Source organism: Peromyscus eremicus, chromosome 20 (assembly GCF_949786415.1).
Source record: "Peromyscus eremicus chromosome 20, PerEre_H2_v1, whole genome shotgun sequence".
NCBI classification, from domain to species: domain Eukaryota; kingdom Metazoa; phylum Chordata; class Mammalia; order Rodentia; family Cricetidae; genus Peromyscus; species Peromyscus eremicus.
The window spans coordinates 11,798,631-11,825,205 of NC_081436.1; the positions used below are offsets into that span (position 1 = coordinate 11,798,631).

The following is a 26,575-nucleotide window of genomic DNA, read 5'->3' on the forward strand; positions in this document are numbered from 1 at the left end:
GGCGGCGGCGGCGGCGGCACACGCCTTTAATCCCAGCACTCGGGAGGCAGAGCCAGGCAGATCTCTGTGAGTTCGAGGCCAGCCTGGACCACCAAGTGAGTCCCAGGAAAGGCGCAAAGCTACACAGAGAAAACCTGTCTCGAAAAAAAAAAAAAATCTGTTTTATGTGGTTGTCTTTTTTTATTCGCTTGTTTTGTTTTGTGAAGGAACAAGGTGGAAGAGGAAGAAGAAGAGTTATAAAAGGGTAGGGTCAAGTAACAGAGATAAACAAAAGTTAGGCCTGGAATATTTACCTGATAAATTAAAGACGTGGCCCCCTTCGTTTGATTGGCATCAGCTCCCAACAGAAGCAAACACTCAACCATGATGCTGTTGTTCTGATCACAGGCTCTCTCCAGCATTGTGCTCTTTAACTCCTCATCCACGGCCAGTTTTGCAAAGCATTTGCAGCACAGATTGAGGAACTAGAAAGAATGGAAGTGAGGATTAGAGGCAGCTGAGGGGATAACATTTAGCTCATAGGCATGGATACACCATACCTGCTCATCTTTTTGTTCCATGACGCTGGAAGACATCTGGTGGAATATTACCAAATCAAAAGAGTAGTGCAGTAGCAGCTTGGAGAAAGAGACTGACAATTCAAGTATTGCCAAGATTGTCTGTAATCCCTGAAAAAGGAGTAAAACCGATCACAGTAAATAATATGAGCGATTATAAGTAAAATTAACTCAATGATATACAACAGTTTATATCTTGTATTTAATGCCTCCATTGCTCCTTCAACTAAGCAGAGAAACTTGGGTTTGTACCTGGCAGCTGTAAGCCTTGAAACAATTGTAAATGCCCCACTCTCTTGCTACTAAGAGATACATTCAGAACAAAGAGAACAAACGCTAGCTGGCAAACCATCCTCAAGCAAAGCCCGGAAAACACAGTCCCTTCTAATCTGGCCATTAAAGATGCCTTTCTGAAGCCACACCTACAGGAGGAGAGCTAGCTGTCCCTCAGGATGAGAATAGCCCGTGGCACCTGGATCCAGCCATCTTTATTTCAGGAGCGCACATTAGTTATCTAGAGTCCAGCACTTCTCCAGCCTTTTTGTGGTGGCTCCAGACTTCTACCTACATATTTTCATTGGTTAACTTGGGGTGGTCAATTTTGTCATTTAAGTCTTCAATGACTTTAAGTCTTAAATGACAAAATTGAATGGGATTCATTAAAGATACAAACTTGATTACCAAAAATCCAAAACCAAGGCAGAAGGTTTGAGCTCTTCATTGGGCTAACATTTACAAAACAAATGAAGCATTTAATTTTGTTGGGGACAGCAGTCTCACTACTTTGGGAGTCTTAAACTCCTAGGCTAAAGCAATTTTCCCTCCTCAGCTTCCAGAATAGCTACAACTATGTGTACTTACACACCCAATAACAGTTTATTTTTGATTCCCTGTTGAATCAACCTTACACATCTTACAGTCTTCATAAAGACGACTAGTATATATTTGCTTTAAATACAGCTTGGTGGAAATGATTTCAAATCTCTATTTTAGGAAAAAACAGTCAAGAAGCAAAATCCCTAGAGGCAAAGCAGCTCATGATAAGTCACAGAGGATGGCCATTTCTATGATAATAATAACTTGCATTTGTCCAAAATCTAAGTAAAAACAATAACAAAAAAAATCCCCTGCTACTTCAATTTCTTTAGCGTTTTATGGGAAGGACAGAAGGCAAGCAGATGCACTGATTTTTCCAGATCTAATAATGAACACTGGATCTTTATAGTCAATGCAATTATCTGCGCCTTCTAGAATTAAAATACTGCAACATGATCGATGGTTTTAATTAACTAGAATATGCTATTGGTGTCCAGTGAGAGGTGCAAGTGTACTGGTGGGGGACCCGCGTAAGCTCCTGCCTCCCTAGACTGTACTCACTGTAGCTTGCAATTCAGCAACATCTTTAAAGCGCTGCAAACTGGAAACCAGAATTTTTGCCAGGAGGTGGCCTGTCCGTATGCAGAAATTCTTCTTTGTAATCAAGCATCCTGTCAGGTGTAAACCCAGGCATTGAATTTCTAGAATAAAAGAGAAGGGTAACAGTGATAATTCTTAAAATTTTGAAACTGGAGGAAGGAAATTAAAGACAGATAGCTAATAACTAATGGTCCCAAGTTCCATCTGTACCGACCTTGGTCATCTGGATACATCTGCAAAGTGTGAAGCACGGAGTCAACTGCCCCATGCAGGGAGAACATCTCTAAGGCATCAGGAAGATGTGTCAGGGAAGATAGTACTTTCAATCCACATTTCTGAATCCCAGGATTCCCAATGAACTACAATCAAAAGGAGTTCAAGAATGGTTATTGTCATAAATGAGGTACGAACTGGTAAAACATAATTCAAAGTCCTGGAATGTAGCTTAGATAGTAAGTGGTTGCCTACCATGAAAAGCCCTAGATTTGATCCCCAGTGTAACATCAAAAAAAACTGGACATGGTAGTATACATCTGTAAACCCAGCACTTGGGAGATGGAGGCAGGAGGGCCAGAAATTCAAGGTCATCCTCAGTTACCTAGTGTGAAGCCAGTCTAGGATGCATGAGACCCAGCCTCAAGAACAAAACATAAATGAATAGTCAAATATAAATTAGTATTCTCATTTTTGCCTTCTGTATCACCAATGACATGTATGCATCAAGAGTAAGCCTTTTAAACTTCAAGTGCTTGTTGTGTGTCACGTACTGTACTAACTACACATATTCCACAATAATCAATTAAGTCCATGCTAACAGCATTGTCAAACATGCATTGGAGAAATGATAGCGTCTTCAGTCCACACTGCTGGAAAACTCGCTCTAGATATGCGTAAGATAGAAAGTTGGTAGTTGTGTCTCATCCTCTGGACAGTGGACCACTTCCAGCAGAGGCTGAGTTCACCTGGGTTAGAACCATTCAGCCCTACAGACTGCGCATGACACAAATGAAACCAAACCAGCGATACTTTGTTGCAAAGCCATATACACTTAACCAGTTTTCAGCACTGTCTCTCGCCACAGGAACCTCTAAGTGAGATTGACTCCAAGTGTCTCGTGGGTTTTATTTCGTTTCTTCCCTTCAAAGTGTGTCAAGCAATAGTTTTGTCAAACTTCAAAGATGTGTCGTTAAGCTTAAATCACACAGCTCATGTATCTGGCTTACGCCTGGAATATTAATGTGTCTGCCTTAGAGACTTAGATGTTAATCACCACATTTTTTTTCTTTAATCAGAATTTCCTCCCATAATTTGAGATTTAGGGACATCCTGATGGAATCTAGTTCTTCTTCAAGGACAAGCTACTCTTTGAGAAGAAAGAGGCAGCATACATGCTGATAATCGCATCCCTACACCCCCTCTTTCAATACCAGCAGTATATACCTCACCCTGGCCATCTCTAGCTCTCCCTACCTGGACACTGCTCTCCCACCTTTACAATAGCATGACCATTCAACTTCCGTGGTTTCTTTCAAAGACTATCACAGTGTCTTTCTTGGGACTTAATTTCACACAGATACATCATGCAAACACTTATTTCATGTATCTCTATCCCCAAATTATTTCCCCCGCCACTGCTACAGGTCACCACTGAGACAGCTTCAAGCCAGATCACAAGCTCTGATGCGGCCTGCATGGCCACAGCCTCCAGCCTTCGTTTGTCCGTAACCAGTCTATAGGTTTTCACCCTTTCATCCATAATCTCTCAGTTGTCTATAGTTACCATTTTGCTCCCCACAGGGAGTGGGGACCTAACCGGCTTCTCTTTGTGCCTTGTCCTCCATCTCTAGCTGCTCAGCTTGTCACCATTTCCTGTATCATTTACGCAAAACACTCTTCCCCTCCCCTTGTTGAGAATTTTGTTTTTCGACCCTAGTAGCATCTCATTCTCTGGGTCTGAGTAGGAATACTGCATTATCTTTGCAGGCAATCAGAGACGTGTTACATTCGTGAATGGGAAGACCACAAAGAATGGAATGATATCAAAGATATCAACTCCAACATCGTAAGGAATTATTGCAGAAATACAAATGTGCTCTCGCCATGTGAAGGTAGAGATGTGTGGTGGTGTCTCGGTGTCCTGCTCTCTGACACAACCTCCATGACACAGTGTTATTAGGATCATAGAGAACTCTGTCCATGCAATCAACATGGACTGACATGCCAAACCAGGCCCAAATGCTCAACAGAAAGGAAACATGAACTAAGGCAAGGGAAAGTTTCCTTTTTCCTTCACTTCTAACTTTATTAACAGGAAAGTCTACACCCACTGCCTCCACATTCTTGCTACCCTTTAATTTTATATAATCAGACTTCTCTCTTAACTACTCTGAATTAAAAGCATTCAAAGACAAAAGTCCCCTAACAACTTAATTGCTGCCTTCCCACTCCTTGATTTCCAAGGACACAGTGCTCTACATCATGCTCAAACTCTAAAGTCGTTCATTTGTCCATCTTCTGTATCTCTTCCTGCAACTCTAAACTGCACAAAATGCCTTTCTAAAAACTCTGTTCACAAGTGGGATCAGCACATTAACACAGCTGAATTGTACAAAAGCAACCACCACACTGGAAGGACAAAAGGCTGCAGGCCCTTGCCTCTAAGAATTTCTCATATACCTGAGGAATACTAGGAGCAGGAGAGGTGGTCTTCCCCCAAGGAAGAGCACACCAATCGGTTATCCAAACCAAATGATCTGCCCTGAAAACATACATACAAGTCACGTCATACAGACGGAGCAGGCTATATTTAGGAACATCTATAAATATATGCATGTAATAACAATTAATGAAAAAAAGAGGCCATGAATTTGGAATAGACTAAGGAGTATACGAGAAGATTTGGAAGGAGAAAAAGAAGGGGAAATTACATGTTTCTAATATAATCTCAAAAATAAAAGAAATAATTTAAAATTATTTATATTATATTAAAAACTTTAAATAAAGAGTAATTAGTAAAAAATGAAAAAATAATTTTGTGCATACTAACATTTAATTATCACAAGTCTTATTGTGTAGACACTACAGCTCTACACATCAGTGAAACAAAATGAGATGTACAATTTTGAGCAGATAACGCAGAAACATGTTTAAACTCAGGCTGCAAGCCCACATTTCTCCTTCCTTGACACAGGCATCTTATGATCACACGTCCAAAGCCCAAAGTTCAGTATCTTCTCAAAAGACAAAGAAGGGTTGCCCTGTGGAACTTGCTGTTTGCCTAACTGTGCCATCCATCTTGCTTGACAGGCAAAGCCAGCTTCCTGAGTGTGCCCCAATTATTAGAAGAAACCCCGCCTTAGTTTCACATTCTTCTGACCTTGTCTTGAAATGCTTAATAATTTTCAAGCCAGCAAAGCTGTAATTTTATTTGATATTGAACTCTATGAACCATGTATTCAGTTCTGCTTCTAAACTGAAAAATGCATCATAAGCCAGGTACAAAATGACTCCCCTTATGTTTAATATCTTTTTAAAAATTATTATAGTATTTATTTTGCATGCATGTGCATGCATGAATACATTTGTGTATATGTATGGATATACCCCTCCCACATGGAAGTCAGAGCACCATTTGTGGGAGTAAATTCTCTCCTTCAACCATCTCTGACCCAGGGACTGAACTAAAGCCATCATGCACTTGGTGACAGATGCCTTTACTATCTTAGACATCTTGTCAGCCCTCATGTTTAATATCCCCACCCCTACCTAATTTTTAGACAATTATTGGTCCTTGTAGTGTTGACTTCCCTTAACCTCTAACCTTTACAGACCCAACTTAGCAATTGACTAACAACTTGCAACAGGAAATCTGTGATTGTCCTCAGAGCAACAGAATTATCACTGTGTGATCAAAAGTGACAGTGTCTAAAGTATCTAATAACTAAAAATGGGAGCATGTTATTTTGAATATTCAAGTAAATTTGAAAAAGATATATATGTATGTGTGATTACTATATATCATATATATACATTTATATATATATATGATTACCATATATCATATCTGTACGATATTTACAAGCCCACAGTGGACTTTCTTTCACTTACCTACTACTTCATCTTGAAAACAGTATTTACTGTGTTACCACTCAAATATGGATCACGATTAACTTATTAGTTCCTACTTAGCAAATGTTTTCCAAGAACAACTTTGGAGGTATCATTGGAAGGATGCCAAAACAGATTAATTAGAAACACTGTCTTCCCTACACTCCACAACCTTCAAGTCTTTTTAGAGAACTTGCAAGTCACTGGTATGGCTTCACTAAAGAGTTAGCCAGCCAGCTCAAGCTGAAGATGCCTAGACTGGACTCTTCTCACTATGAGTGAAGCAGACTCCACAGGCAAAGGAAAGCAATTCCCTGGTCATGTGTGGTTTGGGTTTTGTTTCTCATTCTCCATATTCTCTTGTAGTTCTCATCTTTGTTCTTGATAGAAAAAGATCCATGTAAGGATTTGTGACCCCATCCAAACAGGGAGAGAGCAGGTGACAAATAGAGTGTTCCTCGTGTGATTAAACAGCAAAAGGTGAAGACAGAAGAGGTCCAACATTATATGGTTTCTAAAGAGAGAGGTAAACTGATGAAATAAAACCCATGTTCATAAATATATAGGTCAAGAAAACTTTCCAGGGGGGAAAAAAAGACTGGGTATTTGGCTAGCTGGTATCAGAACTAGCATCAAGATATGCCTCAACAATATGACTGGGCATCAAAGGAAAGAATATTTCTAGCTACCAAGAGAAACTGTTAATATAAAAATAAGGAAAAAGATGTAAGCCTGTCTCAGAATTCTCTACTAAGACACTCAACACTAGAACAATGCCTGCAGACATTCAGTCAAAGAAAAGAAATTCTCCATGTTTCACAGCCAACTAAATTAGTCTTTTCAAGAGTTCAAACACCAGGCTAGAGAAATGGCTCTCAGTGGTTAAGAGGACCAGAGTCCAGTTCCCATCACCACTAGGCTTCAGGTGGCTGCTCTGGGGGATCTGACACCCTCTTCTGGTCTTCTATGCCCTGCACACAGGTGTAGACACACGTGAATATACATAAGTAAAAAATAAATGCAATATATAAATTTTAAGAGCTCACATACAAAGGTATACAAAAATTCAAAACATCAAAATATTAGGAAACATAACTTTAAGTTCTGTGAAAAGATGAATAGAAAAGCTAGCAAAAAGAGACTTGATGCAAACTGAAAGAATAAAATGAAATCAAACTTAGAAATCATGGGTCTAAAGCTGAATGGAAATGCTATGTATTCTGTAAATGTAAAATTATTTTCCAAATGTCAATGGGGAAACCGGTAGAGAGATATAGATGTGACTACTCTTGTCCCTCAGTCTCTATATCTAGAGGTCAAAATGCATTTAAAATCTGGTGGTGATAATGTTGACCTTCAGTGAGTTCATCCTGTTCCAGGCGCCAGTACAACAGCCTACACGACAAGCTGTTCACTAGACCTGCTCGCTGTCTAATACACTGAAGGGTTAACTGGAGCATGGGCAGTGGAGTTGGGTTCAGACCAGAAAGAAAGTCTTGCAGAGCAAAGGAACAAGAGCAAAAAAAAATGTATAATCTACAATAATTGAGTGATGGAAGGGAGAAGACCCAAGGAACAAGGAAAATGCTGATTCCATCAAAACATAAATGAAAGAAAAACTGATACCTGGAGAATACCATCATGTTCATGGAAAATGTGTAATTTTGACCTATCAGTACATTAGAAATGCCACCTGCTGCCTTTTAACCTCTACACAGAATGACCTAATTTGGAATCAGTATAATTTATTTGTTTGTCATCTATAGATGGCCACTGCATTATCAGGACAGATTAAGTTAAACTACGGTAAAACTCCTCAAATTTCATAGGCTGAAAAACAATAGGCTTAATTATTGCTGACAAGACACATGTGTTTCCAACAAGAAGGGTCTGTGCTCATCACCAGCCCTTGAGTGCCACTACAAACAGAACCATCACTGGCAAACACTGCAGATCGGAGCACCTGGTAGTATGTTCTGGAAGATGGCTTACTCCCTGTCAATTGTTTGGTCCAGAACTCACAAAAATAACCTCTGTCTTCAACTCCTTCTTAAAATTAATCAATACTCAGAACCACTATCTGACAAAATACCAATCCAAGGTCTCCATATGTTGAAGTTACAAGCACCTGCCATGCCATACAGTGACCACCAGGCAAAACTTTAGCTCACTGGCATGTTTTCCTATTATAAATAATGTAACAACAAACATTTTTTTTGTTTTTGTTTTTCGAGACTGGGTTTCTCTGTATAGCTTTGGTGCCTGTCCTAGATCTTGCTCTGTAGACCAGGCTGGCCTCAAACTCACAGAGATCTGCCTGGCTCTACCTCCCGAGTGCTGGGATTAAAGGTGTACGCCACTGCCGCCCGGCGACAAGAAACATTCTTATCTAAAATCTTCGTGTACATGCCCAAGTACATCTATATTATAAATTCTTAAAGTGGAATCATTGACCAGAAAATATGTCCATTTTGATTGTGATTGACATTGCCAATTTTTGTTTGTTTTTATTGTCTCACTCTGTAGCAACTCTTTGTAACCCAAGCTGGCCTTGAACTTGTGGCAGTCCTCCAGCTTCAGCCTCCCAAGAGCTGATATTACAGGCATGAGACACCACAGCTAGATGCTAAATTTCCTGGAAATATTCTTTTTCTTTTTTGAATCTACATCATGATTATAATCTATAACTGTGATTATAATTGAGAACTTTTACATAGGTACACATATCAATTTCATTCTTTTACCTTTACATTCTATCCAGGTATTATGAATTTTGGCCCAAAGAACAAGTATTCAGCTTCTGTGTTTTCCCCAAATGGCGGGGCATTAACTATAGTAACAGAAATCTCTGTGTTAATTATCTTTCCTTCAGTGTTGAGAAATATCATGTACCAGCTGCATATTTTTGCTTGTGTCGAATTCCTGAGCCAGCATCATATGGAACTAACCACACTTGCTCCAGTGACAATGTCACACCGGTGTGAGTACTAACATCTTAAAAAACATTTGATTGTCCCATTGGAACTCGGCCAAATGACTTATCCCTCCTTGTCAGCTTTCTTGCAAGTCTCCATACAAATGGACTGTTTCATGTAAATCTTACACTTGCTTACCTAGTTTAAGAAACTGCTTCTATAATTTTTATAAAGGCTTTCTAAATGCAGCTCAACATTGCTTTTAAAGTCTTCCATGAAGATCTATCTTCTTGTGTGTTCAACTCTTCTACCTCCGAGTTTCACTTTTCTGCAAACCTTTTAATGTCACTTATGTGTAATTCCCCTTTATGGGTTCTCTTTGTCCACCTTTTATTTAATACATATCTTAAATCTTAAATTGTCAATGTTTTGCTCTAAGTTTTTGCAAACCAGAAAGTCTTGACCTGGAACCATTTCATCAGAAGAATAGCCTTTACTTCACTGGGTTCCCTGGCCAAAGACACAGGTGTGTCTCTGCAGACACATACATGTAGACACACCAGCATATTGAGAGTCTACTTTGTTCCCCAGAAATAACAGTAGACAAACAGGAACCTATGGAACAGATGACTGAACACTGTGATCTGTGAACAACTCTCAAGCCCCAGCATAAGCAGAGGGCCAATTATCCAAAAAGAGGTTACCTTCACCTTGAATTATAATGTTCTGTTTTATATATCAAAGCCTTGGCTCACTTTAATAAATACTTTTCTTAGCCAGGTGTGGCAGTGCACACCTTTTATCCCAGCACTCAGGAGGTAGAGGCAGGCAGATCTCTGTGAGTTCTAGGCCAACCTGGCCTATGAAGCAAGTTCCAGGACAGCTAAGGCTGTTGCACAGAGAAACCCTGTCTCAAAAAACCAGATAGATAGATAGATAGATAGATAGGTAGGTAGATTGATAGATAGATAGATAGATAGATAGATAGATAGATAGATAGACAGATAAAATGATTGATAGGTTGATTGATAGATATTTTTCTTAGTCTTTGCTTTGATAAATAATGATTGACTCGACTCTCAGGTCATACTTAATTGATAGCTCTGTTGAGGTCACACTAAAGATAATTCATCTTAGGACAGCCATGAAAATATGCATAGGCATCAGAAAACGTGGCCATGTTATGTGTAGTGTGTCTCTGCTAGCTGAATCTTTTACAACAGGACTATAAAGGAAAGATGGCCCACCAGAGAGAAAATGGCAGCCCAAGGCCTGACATGTAGACCTGGCTCTTGATGGCTGACCTTCTGGTTGAGCAAACTCAGGTAGAAGCTCGCATTAGTTAGCTGTGTACTTACCTTTCTCTTGGTACAAAACTCTTCACCCCAACATACCTATCATCGCCCTGAGTTCTAACTATCATCATAAACAGAGGAAAGAAAAAGAAAACTCAAAGCTCCACCTCCAGGTCCCCAAATTTAATTGTCTACTTAATGGTATAAAGACAAAAAAAACCATGTTTAACATACCCTGTTCAGAGCTGCTAGAACCAGCTTGTGGACGTCAGTCCTCAGATACTGTCTTTTGAGCATGTTTAGTTTGCATTGAGAGTCATCCCTGGATTCTTCTGGTATTCCTAAATTCAAGAACAAACAAGTGATGTGTTTACTGACATATATTTACATATATGAAGTGTGACCTAAAAGTAATCATTTTTAAAAGCATCAGTAATCATCTGACTATTAATGAGCTAGCTATACTGCTTCAGGGTCAAGCCACAGTCACTCTAAGAGAAAGGACAGGGAGACAGCACAGAGGTTAAGAGGACTTGCCAATCTTCCAGAGGACCCAGACTCAGTTCGCCAGTCCCAGGTCAGGCAGCTCACAACTTCTTGCCTCTACTGGTGTCCATAGGCATTGTGTGTATATGGTACACTTTTAAAAACTTGGGGACACATGCATACACATTTTGTTAAAGAAAATCTTTAACAAAAAAGAAAAAAGTATATTCAAAGTATATGTTTGGACTAAAAGATTATTGTTGCTTTAATGAACAAACATGGTTCTAAATGGCTTTTGCTACTCTTAAAATTCCATCCACCTTCAAAGGAATAAACTGTGAGCACTGAAAACTACAAAAAGAATTTGTTAAGTTGGGCATAATGGCGCATGTGTTTAATCCCAGCACATGGGAGGCAGAAGCAGTCAATCACCATGAATTTGAAGCTAGCCTGGTCTACATAGTGAGTACCAGGACAGCCAGGGCTACATAGTGAGACTCTGTCCCAAAAAATTAAAGTGTGTGTGGGAGACTGCAGATTGTTGTTGGTTCATTTTACTAAATCTACAAAATTCAAAAATTAATAATAAAATTTTAAGTAAAATTATGTCTTAACTGTCAGTGATGAATGGAAAATGATGATTCAATTTAAAACATGTAGACGGATCACTGCTTTTATTCAAAATACCAGATTCAAAAACTAAAATTACTAAGCCCAGTTCCTTCTTTGAAAACATTTGTCTCGCAATGAAAATTCTCTGAATTCTGAAACAGAAAACACCTACACTGAAGAAAACACTTGATATAGTAAACTTTTATTTTATTTATTTATTTATTTATTTATTTATTTATTTATTTATTTATTTATTTTTGGTTTTTTGAGACAGGGTTTCTCTGTGTAGCTTTGCGCCTTTCCTGAACTCACTTGGTAGCCCAGGCTGGCCTCGAACTCACAGAGATCCGCCTGGCTCTGCCTCCCGAGTGCTGGGATTAAAGGCGTGCGCCACCACCGCCCGGCCGTAAACTTTTATTTTATGGGGAATAGATAGCAAGTTCAAAAAGGTTGGAACTTTATATAACAGCAACAAGAAAGTATTAGTGATCCCCTACTTATCTCTCAAATTCATTCCCTTTGTATCCATCCCACCCAACCCCAAGTCTCACAGACTGCTGTAAACCAACTTACCTACATCTAGTCTCCCACCCAATCACCATTTATAACACTACCACTGATATGAATTGAAAACGTGGTCACAACACTCCAGGATAGTGGTCCCAAGTCTTAATGCATATTATTAAGGATACTTTACACAGTGCCAAAAGTCATTCGTATTACTGCTAGATATCAGAGTTGTGTGGAACAAGCTCTTGACACCCTAATGGTGTATGTGTGTGTGTGCATGTGTGTATGTGTGTGTATACATATACCTGAATATGTTATGAATATGCATATATACGTGTATATATAATTTTAGAGTTATGAAAACAAAAGTTTAAACATAGACTAATCAATAATCTAAAAAGTTTTAAAATTCATAGAGACATATATAATTAAAATTGGAAAACATGTGTATTTGAAAATATTTAAAAGCAACAGCTAATCTGACTCACACTTATATAAACACTTTCTTCAATCAAAAAGGATGCATTACTACTATATGGAAAGTACATGAATAGGGGGAAAACAGTCCTCAATTCTTAGTAACAGTGTGTTCTAAACATCAATGGGGTGCTAAACACAAGCTTGCTTTTTATTGTGCAACTTCAGTTTTCTTCCCCAAACGCTTCATAAACACAATTACATTAGACTGGGGGGTGAGGAAGGATATATTTTTCCAAAGCTTTTATCTAAGGTTTGACAAACAATAATATAATTCAGTACGGTAATCAACAATTGTTTAGAAATTTTTAGAGCCTTTAATAAGCTTTAATTGCCTTCCATGGAAAAGCACAAGCACACAGCATTGCATTTAAGGTCCTTCACTTTATATCTCCATCTACCCTCCCACACTCGTGGCCATATCCTCCCCTGTTGCCTTTGGTTACTCCAGACTATGTGTATGTGTTGCTTCTGCCTAAAAAGCCATCCTTGGCCTTTGACTAGCCATTCAATTGTAGACCTCAAATCTCTGACCTACATACTCCTTTGAAGACAGTAGGTCCATCACTATTCTCCTATCTGCCCTCCATTTGTCTATAGCAGACCTTCCCACTAGGTGGTAATTAAGTGTCTGTCTGTCTACGGAAGTCCTGTAACCCCAGTCTTGCTGTCCTTTCACCTATTGTTCAACCCATTAGAACATGGCCGTGTTCAGAACAGGAGGGATGTAATGACCATGTGTTGAAAGAACGTGGGGGCAGGTGCTCCAGTGGGAACTGAAGGACAAGCAAGGTGACAGCAAGCAATAAGGCTGGTGACTGACGGAAGGAGGTCATTGAAGTTAATGAGTAAGGATCACGTGGCTGTGCCAGAGCAAAGCTAACTTACCCATGCAATCAAAGGCTGGGAATAAGGCATAAGAGGGGGATGAAAGAGAGTAATCCATGTTAGCTTGGACTTAAACTTGGCTGACGGCAAGAGAAACAGCAAAGAAACATCAGAGACAAATTGTCCTTAGAGACAGAAGGCCCACTTTTTACACTGTTTATTTCTTATGTAAATTAATGATTAAATATTCTTATGAAGTTTTCTTACAAGTTAATCTCAGTGACTCATCTACATCACCCTTTCTCGTGAATTTTACTTCTGGAAAGTTTGGAAGAAAGGCCTGCCAGGGGTTATCAGAATCCAGTTCTTTAAGCCTTGCCGAGAAAACCAATGTTTCACAAAAAACGCAAAACTCCATTTAAATAGCGGTCTCTGCAGACAATCGGTTCCGCGACTCACCTGGCACTACAAAATGCAGAATAGCTCGCAACGCCTCCAGCTGCACTGACAGAGACGTCTCGTGGGTTTTCATCACTGTTATTATTCTAGGGACCACTGCTGCCATTGTATCCAGGGAGGCGTTACTAGGAACGAAAATTGATGTGTTTATTTTAAAAAGTACAATCTGGTTCATTTGTACGAACACGAACGGAAGCAAATGAGTGGAAACAGATCTGATGCATTTCACCAGGAAAAGCTATAAGAAGTACATATAAATGCCTTTGAACTCAACCAAAATTTCAAGCGTTTAAATTCTGACCTCAAGAATTAGAATTCGGGATTCTTGTGATTAAGTTTTATGAAAAAAGCACCTTTCTTCTGATCAGTATGTGGATCACTGGCAACAGCCCTGAAAGACAGGGGTCACATTGCCATTTTCCAGAGGAAGAACCTGTTTGAAGGAGGAATTACCAAAATCCTTTAGCTAGAAAGAAGCAAAGCCAATGCCAGGACCCCTGCATCATAGCAAAGTGCTTCACCGGGCTTGTTACACATAATTCATCAGTTTACATTAAACTCGTGGCTTCTCCCAGGCATGCGTGCCTCTCTTCGTACCCAGGTGAGCAAATACGCCACTCTGGAAGGCAGCGTGGCTGTGTGCCTCACATAGTGCCTTGTGAACTGAAGCTTGTTGACACACTTCCAGCACCATCAAAAGCAACACTTAAACATTTCAACCAGGTTTTTAAAAGCCATGTTTAAAGAAGAGAGATGTGACAGATGTGTTATATAAGGAGAGATTAGCTGGGCTTGTGTTAAGGATAGTGTAACTCCACTCTTTACAAGTCTGTAGATGTGTTGTGCACAATGTATGTTATGCACATATAATAACACTATTGCCAACAGCTAGAATTTATTGACAACTTAAAATACACTGGGCATTGTCCTAATCCTTCATGGAAGAAAATGAATTTATTTAATTCTTCTGTCATAAACTCATATCTTCTGAAACCTTTATTTAAACATTTTATTTTAATTTTTTAGAGGAATCCTGAAGTTTATCAATTCAATACTTGGCTCATATATTAGCAATAAAGCCATTCAACTTCCCCTTAGATAAAACCTCCATCTAGAAGGAAGTGTGTTGTGACACTGTATGTTCTAAGAAGAAGTAAAAACATCCCACCCTGAAGGAAAGCTCATTAAGAAAGCTTCAGGAACCCTGAAACTGGACCACATTCGTGAGGCTCCTCCATCCCCAAGCCTGTATAAGCTGTAAGGACTGCTGAACAACTCTCTCAGAGCAGCCAGGATGCCTGAAAGAGATGGGACACCAGCTGAGCTGCCCAGAGGACTCTCAGACTAGACTAGCTGCCTGGAAGAGGTTTAGATCAACTGAGTCACTTGGATAGGACAGTCCTCAATGTGTTAAGCTGCCTGCAGGCCATGCAGTGTGCTCCAGATTTCTTGAACTGTCACCCTTGCTGGGGTGGGCTTTGGTGGTGCAGTTGTCTTTGAGTCATTTCTACTCCAGTAAGTAACCCCTCACCCGTATTCTAATGAGTAACCCCAATAAAACACATCAGTTCACCAAGTTAGACTTCGGTGGTATTCTAACTTGGTCTGCTGTAGAGTTCCTATCTAGAATGAGCAGATGTTTGTTTATTTCTCCCTAGGAATAGTGCCCAACAACAATCTGAGACATCAAATCCATCTCAGCTGCAGCACCTGTACACTGGATGATGTTTACTCTTATGTTTTCTATGTGGCTGCTTTCAATTTAAAAATCAATCCAACAATGCCACATATATCATACATTTTTGACTCTATAGAATGAGGAAAATATACTAAGCATATACTGATGCTGGTGGGGACATCTGCCTGGAATTCAATTTTTCTAAGGTTTTGTAAGCCTCTGGTCCCCTCCTGCTACTTTCTACCACAGATAATAATATCTGGCCTCTGTTGTGCTGCTAACCAGAAACACAGTATCAACAAGGCTGGTCTTGAACTGAATGTGACGACAAGTGTCATTGGGAAAGGAATGAGAGGAAGCAGAGAAGCCAGAGTTAATTCAAACAAAAGAATGGTGATAGGTAATAAATAGTGATAAATAAATACTGCCTTAATGCTGACAAGCAATAATTGCAAAATGCATGTTTTTGTAGTTTTGTATATTCACATTTATACAGAGATTTGAAAAGCTGTTGTCAGTTTTGCTGCATAATTATCATTTTCAAAAACAGTTAACACCATGCATGAAGCACAGAAGCAAACCTTCACCATATTTCTGCAGTCTTTGCCAATCTTTTTAATGCTTAGACAAAATAAGTGTGTGTGTGTGTGTGTGTGTGTGTGTGTGTGTGTATATGTGTGTGTATGCTCATGAACGTGAAGTACCTTCCTTCAAACAGATGACTCAGCATCTTGCAGCCACTCTCTGCCACCTCGGGAACATGGGCATGCTTCTGCATCAATTCTAAGACATTCAGGTACACTCCTTTTGCCAGCAGGATTTTCCTGAAATTAACTATAAAGTGTTTTTCAAATTACTTATAGAAATGGAAGCAAACATTTGCAAAAACACATATAACATATTTCATTAGCTACTTAAAGAACATTAATAGCTGCCTATTTCTTAACAAATATGTCATTCTCTGTTTTCCATATTTATTAATTCTTTATTGAAGTTTCTATTTAATTTTTTATTTACACAGTAGACTGGTATTAATGTAATTAGTGTATTAGAGCCCATAAGAAAGAAGTGTTTTGTAAGGAAATGTATATAAACAACATTCTCCACGATGAGAATGAAAATTAAATGTCCTACTAATCTTTAAACTTCACAAATGACTAGACTTATATAGAGCTAAGATTCATAAGTAGGTTAGACATCAGTGTGGACTAGAGACACTCTGTATGCAGAGATACAGGCCATCCCTCCATTGGTGATGGGAGTCAGGGACAGGCCTGAGGAGAAGGGCTACAGGTATGTGGAGCCAGTGGCCAGAACTTGCTGGTGATGGGAGTTGGGGAATGGCCTGGTCTGGAATGCCTCAACTACTTTGTACATTTCCTGCAATAGACTACATATGTCATTTTCATGGATCCCATCATGCACCCAATGGTAGATGGTATTGATCACGCAGATGGCTTTCACAGAATAACTCCTAAGTTTAGTGAACAACACAGTTGTCTTGAGAGCTGGTTTTACAGCATGTGTACAGAAAACCTACATTGCAGGGAAACTGTCACTTAGTAACCCTTTCTTTGCAGTGAAGTCCTTCACTAAACTCAAGCCCAGTGCCTTGAAGTATTTTGTATTGTCTTGAAGCTTTCACAGAAACATCAATTCCAACATTACAGACCAAAATCTAACATTTTTTCAAAATGACAAAAAGGGGAAACTTCAGATGGTTCTAACTTGAGCTCTGGTTTTAAAAAGCCTTGTCATCCAGGCATGGTATATTCCTACAATCTCATCACTTAGGGGCCTGAGACAGAAGGATCAAGAGTTTGAGAATAACCTGGGCCACATAATAAGTTCAAGTCCAATCTGGACTAAATAGTGAGACTATTATCTCAAAAAAAGAAAAAACAAATTGTGTTGTCAACCTCCAAAAAAAAAAAAAAAGGTAGAACAAAATACAAGAAGAAACACATTTTAAAATAAAACTAAAACCTGAGAAGTCACACATTCCAAGGTATCCAGAGCATCACACATTAAAATATGGTAATGAGTTTTCATATTTTTTCCACAGTGTCTATATTCTAACCAAGGAGAAACACCAGTGTGTATTATACTTCCCAGAAAGGCTTGTTCAAACACAGATTATTGGATACCAACTCCAGAGCTTATGCTTGGGTTGGTCTGTGTAGAACTCAGAGATTTTTAGAGTTTCTATGTAATACTGCTAGTCCCCACAGAGCACATTTTCAGAATCCCAGCAAGGCAATGTGTAACTCAAAAATGGCAAACCTGGCTGGGAGAAGAGTGGGCATCATGAAGTCCCTGCAGAGTGTACAAAACAATTTCATGTTTTCCCATTCCTTGCAAAAGATTCCTGACCTTAATCTACTCCATTTTAGCAGAAAATTATCTGCTTTCAAAGGCAAATCGCAAAATGTAATCTCCTACAGTAGTTACCTTTACTGATTGCACATTCAACTTTTATTTCTTCTGATTCCTAATATCAAATCCTCCTTCCCAGCTTAATTTTTTGTCTTAGCTAATCAAGTACCATATTCTTTAGTCTTTGTGTCCACCTTCTGCATTAGAGTTTAACCCATAAGCCTAGAATTTTATTTAATTGGCACACCACACAAGCCTAGATTGTCCAGTCTCTAGTACATGATATAAGCTCAGTACATAGTAACTACATTAATTTAGCTGATTAATTAAATGAGGAAGTCATCACAAAAGACGTCTGAGCCTACACCTTCAAATCTCCATGGTTCCAAGATCCGAGTTTTTCCTCTCTACTCCCTCTTCCTACTTCTTCCTCTTCTCCTTTTCTTTTTCTTTGAGATACATTAGCCCAGGTTGGCCCTGAATACACAATCCTCCTGCCTTAGCTTCCTGAGTGCTGGGATTGTAGACCTGTGTCACTATTCCTGTCTAAGATCCCAGTTCTGTATATCAATCCAATCCTGCTGGAGGTGAGGAGGAGGGGGGACCGACCCGTCCTATCCCTTCAGCCTTCACATTCACTGTCCCAAGTGGCTTGCAGTATGAATTTGGTGGTGGATCCGAGCAAGGAGGCTGCTCCAGATTTTTCTCCTCTATTACATTAGAAATCCCAGGCTGTGCAAGGGCATCTAAGAACAGCCCATCTAGCAGGTGGCCTGGAGCAAAGGAGTGGGGAACTAATGGGCAGGAACTGATTCCAAACAGATGCCAAGCTGACTCACAAGGTCACTGCCCCTCAGAGGCCATAACCAAAGCAACCCCAAGTCACAAAATCTTAATGACTGAGTGTAGGACCTAACAGAGTTTCCAAATTGTTAAGAATGGCAGCCCATCACACTGCTGCTGCTTGGTGGCAAGTTTTGCCTCCTCTGGGGCACTGTATACAATGCGTAGTGGCTTCAATGTAATCCCTGCCCAGACCTCCAGAGCTGCATGGGAACCTCCCTCGATGACTCAGTCCTGGGAGGGGCCCTGTCATCACTCAGGACATGGCTACTCCAAGCCTTTGTGTAATGTGCCAGATTCATTTTTAAATAATTAATTTTGTTCTCTAACAATTTCACGCATGTATGTGATACATTTGATTACTCTCTCCTTTTATTAAAATGCTGCCAGAGAGATAGGTGAGAACCTAGAAAATATAAAGGAGACTTTTGCCCTCTTGACTTGACCTAAATGTTAACAGGAGCAGCACACGGACGTTGTATCTGTGTTTTTCACTTGCCTGGCTCTGCTGTGAAAATCTGGTACTCACACTACTGTGTCTCAGATTAATCTTTCATATTATTTTTTCTGTTTCATTGCCTAAAAATATCCTGTAAGAGCTGCCAAGTCCTACTGCCTGATGACAAATGAATTTCCCTGGCAAAGTTTCCTGTTTATGGGGTCAGGAATCTGAAGCAGTTTGAGCCAGGACCTTAAAGCTTAAGCATCCTTTCCAAAGTGAATGAGCCACTTCCTCTCTGTAAGTATGCACAATATAATACTCAAAAGGATTATACATAAATGACCATTTTCAAGAAAAAAATTGTAACTATAAACATTTCGTTCTAGATAATTTTTACTAGTTTTTGAATGGTGAATATCTCCATCAAATAGTCACACCCCTGTAAAGTTTATTTAAGAATATAATATGAATAAATATCTAGTGTAAAATGGGGGCAATTGTTTTTAGAGGTAAAAAAGGCCCTATAATAGTTCCAAAAATTCTCATAGTATATAAGCTAAACGTCAATCAACAGAAACTGGTTCCATATATATATATATATATATATATATATATATATATATATATATATATATATATATATAAATGTTTATATATGTGTTATATATGTACATAATACAGATATATGAAAGCTACAAGCTATTAAAATGGCAATGAGAATAATAACAAATACATTTATTAATAAAAGGATGAAAATATAAAATGTCTTTAAAATGGATAAATATTACAATTCCTGCAAATATGTAGCATGTATGTCATGGGTACATTGTAGAAGTCCTGAAGAATACATATCTAAAAGTGTTTATTCTTTATCCTTTATATAGCAACATACATACTTCAGCTGGCTACATCTACATATTTAAAATTTTCAGAATTTATAGATTTTATAAAAAAAAAACGCACAAATTGTTTCTCTGTATTAAGAGTCACAGTTTCCCCCTTACCATTCTGTTCCAAGAGAGTGGACAGTGCGTGCGAAGCTGCTTGGAAGACATCTTTGGAAGAAGAATGCATCAGCATGGACAGCATCACTTCCCTGTGTGCGGGGAACCTTTCAAAAAGCCAACCACATCTCAGTTTGCAGTTTCCATCTCCAGTGCTCACCCTGACTAGGAACTCTAACAGTGCAGGCGTGGCAGCTGAGCTGTATCCCACCTCCACTTACAATAGAAGCATAAGTTGAACAACCCTATATGTAAATGTTAGATTCAAGTGTATCAAACACTCAGGTTTCTGTGTCTTCAGAAGCCTGTAAGCCATACAGAGGACGCAAGCTTTGTAGACATATAACTAGGGGTAGGCAGACAGCTACGGAACGACACAGGGTGGACAGAGGTAGGTTACATCCCAGGAGAGGTGGCTCAAACAGCACAGGCTTTCCTCCTGCTTCTCAGAGCAGGGCAAAAAAGTAAACTATAGGCATTGCTTCCTTCTGGAGTTTTCCATTTAGTATTTTGGACTACACTTTTACTGTGAATAAATAAAAATGCACAACAATGTGACAACCAAACCATGATTCATGCGAGCCTTATAAATGCCATACATTTTTTAATATAGTAGGTACACAACATATAAAGAAAAGAATTAAAGCGCACAGTGAGAGTGTCAGTCACAAAGCAGGATGAGGGAAGGGATTGGCAGAGGAACAATAAACTAGCAGAAGGCAATCTTTAAAAAAAAAAAACATGAGGTGCTAGGAAGAAAAATATGAAATGAGGAAATGAAGGTAATGGAAAGAAAGGGGGAAATAAATGCAGTGAAGAAACAGAGCAGATCTAAAAAACAGAGAAAATGAATGTTTTTTTTTTTCTAATGTATGTACTGGAAAGATCTCCAGAGTGCTGAGGACTATGTGTGCTGTGGATTAAGATGTATAAATCATGGCCTGAATCTGCCTGACCAGAAAGCTCCGGATTCTGATGTATCAGTTTTCAAAGGAGTCACTATCTCTTCTCCAGATGTTGAAGTAGCATCTGCTTCATTAATTCTCTCTTTTCCAGCAGCGGGCCATGATGCAAATGGGCCTCTCAGGAGACAGGTCCACACTGCTGTGTCAGATGGGGCCTGCAGGGGAGGTTTCTAACTTGACACAGACAACCTGCTGGTGGGTGGCACAGAACCCCAGTGGCTCTGGGAGTGTGCTCAGATGGCATGAATTAACATGCATTTGTACCTGGTCAGGCAGAAAACTGAGGGACTCATTCTCCAGGATTCACACACAATTGAATGATTCATGATTCCAAATCCCCCAGGAGAAATTAAAGTGCTCTACACCTCCGTGGAGATTAAAATGCTGTGCACCTCACCAGGCATGAATGCACAGGCCTGTGGTTCCAGCATGGGCTACACTGTAAGACCCTGTCTTGTGGGAAAACTAGACTAAATTATATACCCACCACTAACATGCAGCAATGGTAGTGCCTAAATGCTGACATGAAAAACTATCAACGCCAGTTTCTATGCCCTGGCTGAAACAGAACCCAGGTTTTCTATAACATCAAATAGAAGTACTGACTGGCCATCTTCGTCTCCAATCTTCTCATGTAAACTGTTCTGGTACATAAGGAGATTATTTAGTGCCCAGCATGCAGCCTCCTAGATCAGGAAGGAAGAAGAAAAATGTATCAAAACAGAAATGATGGGAAAGCCTGTTTTTAAAATCAGGGCAGTAGCTCCATGTCTGACCTGTACATGTTTGTTCTTCCGATGGCGCATCAGGGCTTTATAGCAGGGTTCCAACCAGAATAGCTTCTCAGTGTCCTCCTCATCATTGCTCTCCTGAGGCTCACTTCTTTCCTCCAAGTCTTGGTTTAAGAAGATGGTCTCAGCTTTTAAAAAAAAAATAAGTATGTATGTCTTATACATGTGTATTATTACCAACAGCTTGAATGGCCAAGCCCAAGAGCAGCATTTGAATGTTCTCAACAGAATGTTCTTTACCAACTGCCTTGGCTAATCATGAATCAATTTTTAATATTTTACATATGACATAACTCTGCTGTCTCACAACTAGATGATGTGGGTACCCACCACCCCAACCAACTAAAGTAGGGTCATCTGAAGTGGGGTTCATGACACCCCACATGAACATGGATGCCCATACTTGGTGCCATGAGAGCATCCTTAACTGGCAGGAAGGAAGCTCTGATTTAATACTCAGCACTTAAAAAGAGAAAAGGGATTCCCGATTAGTAAAGTGACTTACTGAGGAGTGCTAGACAGCCGAGGGCAGAGATCTGTAAGGCTGCATTCTCTGGATACCGCTGGACAGCTTTCACCACAAAGACATGTACTTCGTTTAACACCAGGATGTTGTAGAAATTACCTAAAGTTAAGTGAGACATTAGGTAAGCTCTCACCCATACAACTTAAAAGGCATTTACTTACATAGCAGTGTTTAAATCAATAAATCAATCTAACGGCATAACAGCGTATAGTAAGTCAGTAAGTCAATCTTTTTGACAAAATGGCATACATTAAATCAAAGTGACTTTTTGAAACTTTGATTCCTACAGTTGTCTGCCTTATTAGATAATAAGACCAAAGAAGCGTGTGCTTAAGTCAGCTCTGACTCCTCACACCATGGTGAGGAGTGGGCATCTCTTATATGTGGCACTATAATATTGTGAGTCATCACAATGTTCTCAGGATCAGCCAGCTTATACAACTGTGTCGTTCTTGAAATGCAACCAACAAACATCTCACCATACAAAGGCACAGGCCAGCATGTGACCACTATGTTTCACTGGAAATGCTTGGCTGCTTTGTTATATTTTTATTTTCAATTTAAGGTAAATTCTTTTTAATATATATTTTTTAACTGAGACTGAAGCCCAAAATAAACCGTAGACACCTCTGGGTTACTATTTGCTGTTTTGATGTAATACAATGCTTAAATCAGGGCAAATGTCCATCCTATCTCATCACATTAATGGTCTCCAAGCAATGAAGCCCACACTCCTTTCTTCTAGTTCCTTGATGTGAAAAGCACATTAACGATCCCTGTCTAACTCATCCCACTGTACAACAACACAGCACAGAGCTTACACTTTTTTTTTATTTCTTAATTTTTATTTTGCAATACAATTCAGTTCTACATATCAGCCACAGATTCCCTTGTTCTCCCCCCTCCCGCCTCCCTCACCTTCCCCCCGGCCCGCCCCCCATTCCAATCTCCTCCAGGGCAAAGCCTTCCCCACAGACTGAGATCAACCTGGTAGACTCAGTCCAGGTAGGTCCAGTCCCCTCCTCCCAGGCCGAGCCAAGCGATCCTGCATAGGCCCCAGGTTTCAAACAGCCAACTCATGCAATGAGCACAGGACCCGGTCCCACTGCCTGGATGCCTCCCGAACAGATCAAGCCAATCAACTGTCTCACCCATTCAGAGGGCCTGATCCAGTTGGTGACCCCTCAGCCATTGGTTCATAGTTCATGCGTTTCCATTCGTTTGGCTATTTGTCCCTGTGCTTTATCCAACCTTGATCTCAACAATTCTCGCTCATATAAACCCTACACTTCTTAACCAGGGCTCAGTGCCAACTGACAGACTCCTCCACTGTCTCCTCCCCTCCCCAGCCTCTCATAACCAAAGAACGATGCACAAATCTGCATTCAAAGCCTAACTTTCCCCTTCCTTGGCTACATGATCCAGAATGAGACACACATCGCTGAGACAGAGACCCTAATGGAAATGTGGTGGTGATAACAATACTCCGCCATCCAAGAGCAAGCCACGAATCAAAAGTTTATATTTAATAAACATATATGTCTATGAAATTACTTTGGGACCTGTGAAAGTAAGGTGCAAACATGATTGCACAATCATATCTAACATTCTAAACATAGAATTTTAAATAATTGGTCATAAAGGAAAGAAATCAACCAATTGCTGTATACGAGAATATAACTCAAGTTTTAGAAACTCATTTTAACTGGATCTATCAAGGAGTTCTCCTAAAAGTTAAACCAATTTCTAAATTACACAGGGGACATAATGGTGATGGGTGGACAATGAAAACACAACTTTGTATGATGAAACCATAAAAATAAGGTTTTTTTTTTTTTTTTTTAACGGCTGAATGATCCTTCTCAAAGTTAGAGTGATGAAAAGCTAAATCTCTATGACAGTAGCCTAAACTTGTGTAAAATGTTGCTGATGGTTCTTTAGGAGAAAGGCTATCAGAGCCAGTCTCCAACAGTTAATATGCTACCTTATCTGCCCTATCATTTAGTTGCCCTTTAGTTCATTATGCTGATCACAAAGATCTTGAGAACAATCCCCAAGGTGGTGATGTCATCAGGGGCGCCACAAGAGCTGCAATGTGAGAGCAAGTGAGTCTACAGGTAGAGCAGGTGGGAAAGCATGACTTCTGAACTCTCTCCAAGGCAAAGGTCTGAACCTTCACAGCATAAAGCGCTCCTTGTCACTCCTGTGCTCTGACTCCTGACAAATGTTGACAGAGAGGCATCTGCAATGCAAGGCTTTAGGATGCTCAGATCTTGAGCTCCACGGAGGATACATTCACAGAAATATGAGCAAATGAGCCCTGGGGAATGCCAGTCTATAAGCATGGAAGCCAAGATGTCCACGGGCCTCACAGACTAGAGATACCAGATATGGGGTGGAAAATAAAAGCAAACCAAAAAATGCAATCAACGTTACCTGGTAGGTCCAAAAATAAGAGACTTATCAGAAACATTTTTAAAATTAATCACTAAATTAAATTTGTCCTGGGAATAATGGCTTATTGTTTGAAAAATCTATAGATTTAATTCCATAATACCAAAAGAAAAGGAGAAAAATCTTCGCATGCATTGTTTGGTATTTAATAAAATTCAATGCTCATTTGTGATTTTTTTCATTAAAAAGGGACAGATGTAAAAGTAGAAGTAAGCAAGAAACAGAAGAATGTTCCTAACTTGATTAAAAAAAATGTCATAAAACAAGCTGATTTTGTCACTATGAAAATCACATGACACTCATTATTCTGGATGAGAGACTATTCAAAGTTTTATCCCTAAAATCAGGAAGAGGACAAGGATAGTGCCAAACACTGCTCCCATTCAGCATTGTCCTGGTGATTCTGGGTCAGGCAAGAAGGCAGGCAGAGAAGTAACGGACATAATGAGTGGGATGGACGGACACAGAGTGCCACAGTTTACAAACCATTAACTTACATAACCTGCATATATGTCCAAAAATGTTGTCAGAATTTAAAAAAAAAAGACAGACAAAATCATTTTCATTTCCTCACGCAGGCACAGTTCAGAGACATAATTTCAAAACAGATGCCAATTACAATTATAATGAAAATTAAGCACCTAAAATAAATAGTGAAGATAGGTAAAATCTGAATAGACTGTACAAAAGAAATGATACTAGGGAGATGTCAGTTCTTCCTAAAATGATCTGTATCCTTGTGTCATTTCTGTACAGATTCCATTATAGTTTTAAACTGGAAAAGTTAATTCTCAAATGTGTATGGAATAGTAACAAGCCAATGCAAAGCCCAGACATAAGACCTAAGAAGAGGGCCGGGCGGTGGTGGCACACACCTTTAATCCCAGCACTCGGGAGGCAGAGGCAGGCAGATCTCTGTGAGTTCGAGGCCAGCCTGGGCTACCAAGTGAGTCCCAGGAAAGGCGCAAAGCTACACAGAGAAACCCTGTCTCGAAAAACCAAAAAAAAAAAAAGACCTAAGAAGAAGAATGAGTGGGCACTTGACTTAGTGTTTCAGATACCAGATCTCAGAGAGCATCATAGAATGCTGATCCAGAAAAGTCAAATAAACCAAGGCAACAGAAAACCATCAGCAAACTCATATCCTCATTACGTATTTTAATGGGTTCCCAAGATGATGCCACAGTCTGACTTCTATGATAGAATCACATCCAACATAGATATACAGGGTCTCTAGAGAGCACTGATTGGATTCTATGGAGTGTATATCCAAAGCGGTATAGCCTGTCACATAGAATATATGTGTGTGTATATATATATATATGTGTGTGTGTGTGTGTGTGTGTGTGTGTGTGTGTGTGTGTGTGTATACATATAGAGTTAAATATGTGATTTATATATATTATATATTTATATATTATGATATATAAACCATATATTTATATATTATAATATATCATTTATATATAAACTTTTGAGGACAGGAAACATTTTCTAGCTCTGGTAATACACAAACTCTTATGTTGGGCGATAAGATCTTTTTTGGTTTTCTGCTTCACGTGTTCCACATAATTTATACTTACTCCTTTATGGTTAGCCACCGTAGTTTAAACATAGCCCAACAAAGAAGCTCTCCTGGAGATGACTTCAGAAAATAAATGCAGAGTTCTCATTAATACCACCTGTATATATTTTGTGTTCCTTTCATAACCATTTGCTACTTCACAATATTTCTACCCAGTGTTTATCAAGATGCTACTTACTCATTAGAATAGAATACATGGAAGCTACATGCATATACATAATATAGCTTGTGATAAAAAAATTATATGTG

At 39.4% G+C, this 26,575-nt stretch overlaps 1 protein-coding gene across 1 annotated transcript in view; it reads right to left on the minus strand.

The window, feature by feature from the left end:
* Positions 1-26,575, minus strand: part of Lrrk2 (leucine rich repeat kinase 2) — a 138,750-nt gene that overhangs the window by 90,171 nt on the left and 22,004 nt on the right. Inside the window, exons 8-18 of the mRNA XM_059247707.1 lie at positions 22,267-22,386; positions 21,747-21,889; positions 21,577-21,656; positions 20,006-20,112; positions 16,045-16,174; positions 13,663-13,787; positions 10,525-10,631; positions 2,188-2,332; positions 1,935-2,074; positions 540-668; positions 294-464 (exon numbers count right to left, since the gene is read on the minus strand). Of these exons, the coding sequence (XP_059103690.1) occupies positions 294-464; positions 540-668; positions 1,935-2,074; positions 2,188-2,332; positions 10,525-10,631; positions 13,663-13,787; positions 16,045-16,174; positions 20,006-20,112; positions 21,577-21,656; positions 21,747-21,889; positions 22,267-22,386 (1,397 nt within the window). The remainder of the gene's footprint in view (positions 1-293; positions 465-539; positions 669-1,934; positions 2,075-2,187; positions 2,333-10,524; positions 10,632-13,662; positions 13,788-16,044; positions 16,175-20,005; positions 20,113-21,576; positions 21,657-21,746; positions 21,890-22,266; positions 22,387-26,575) is intronic.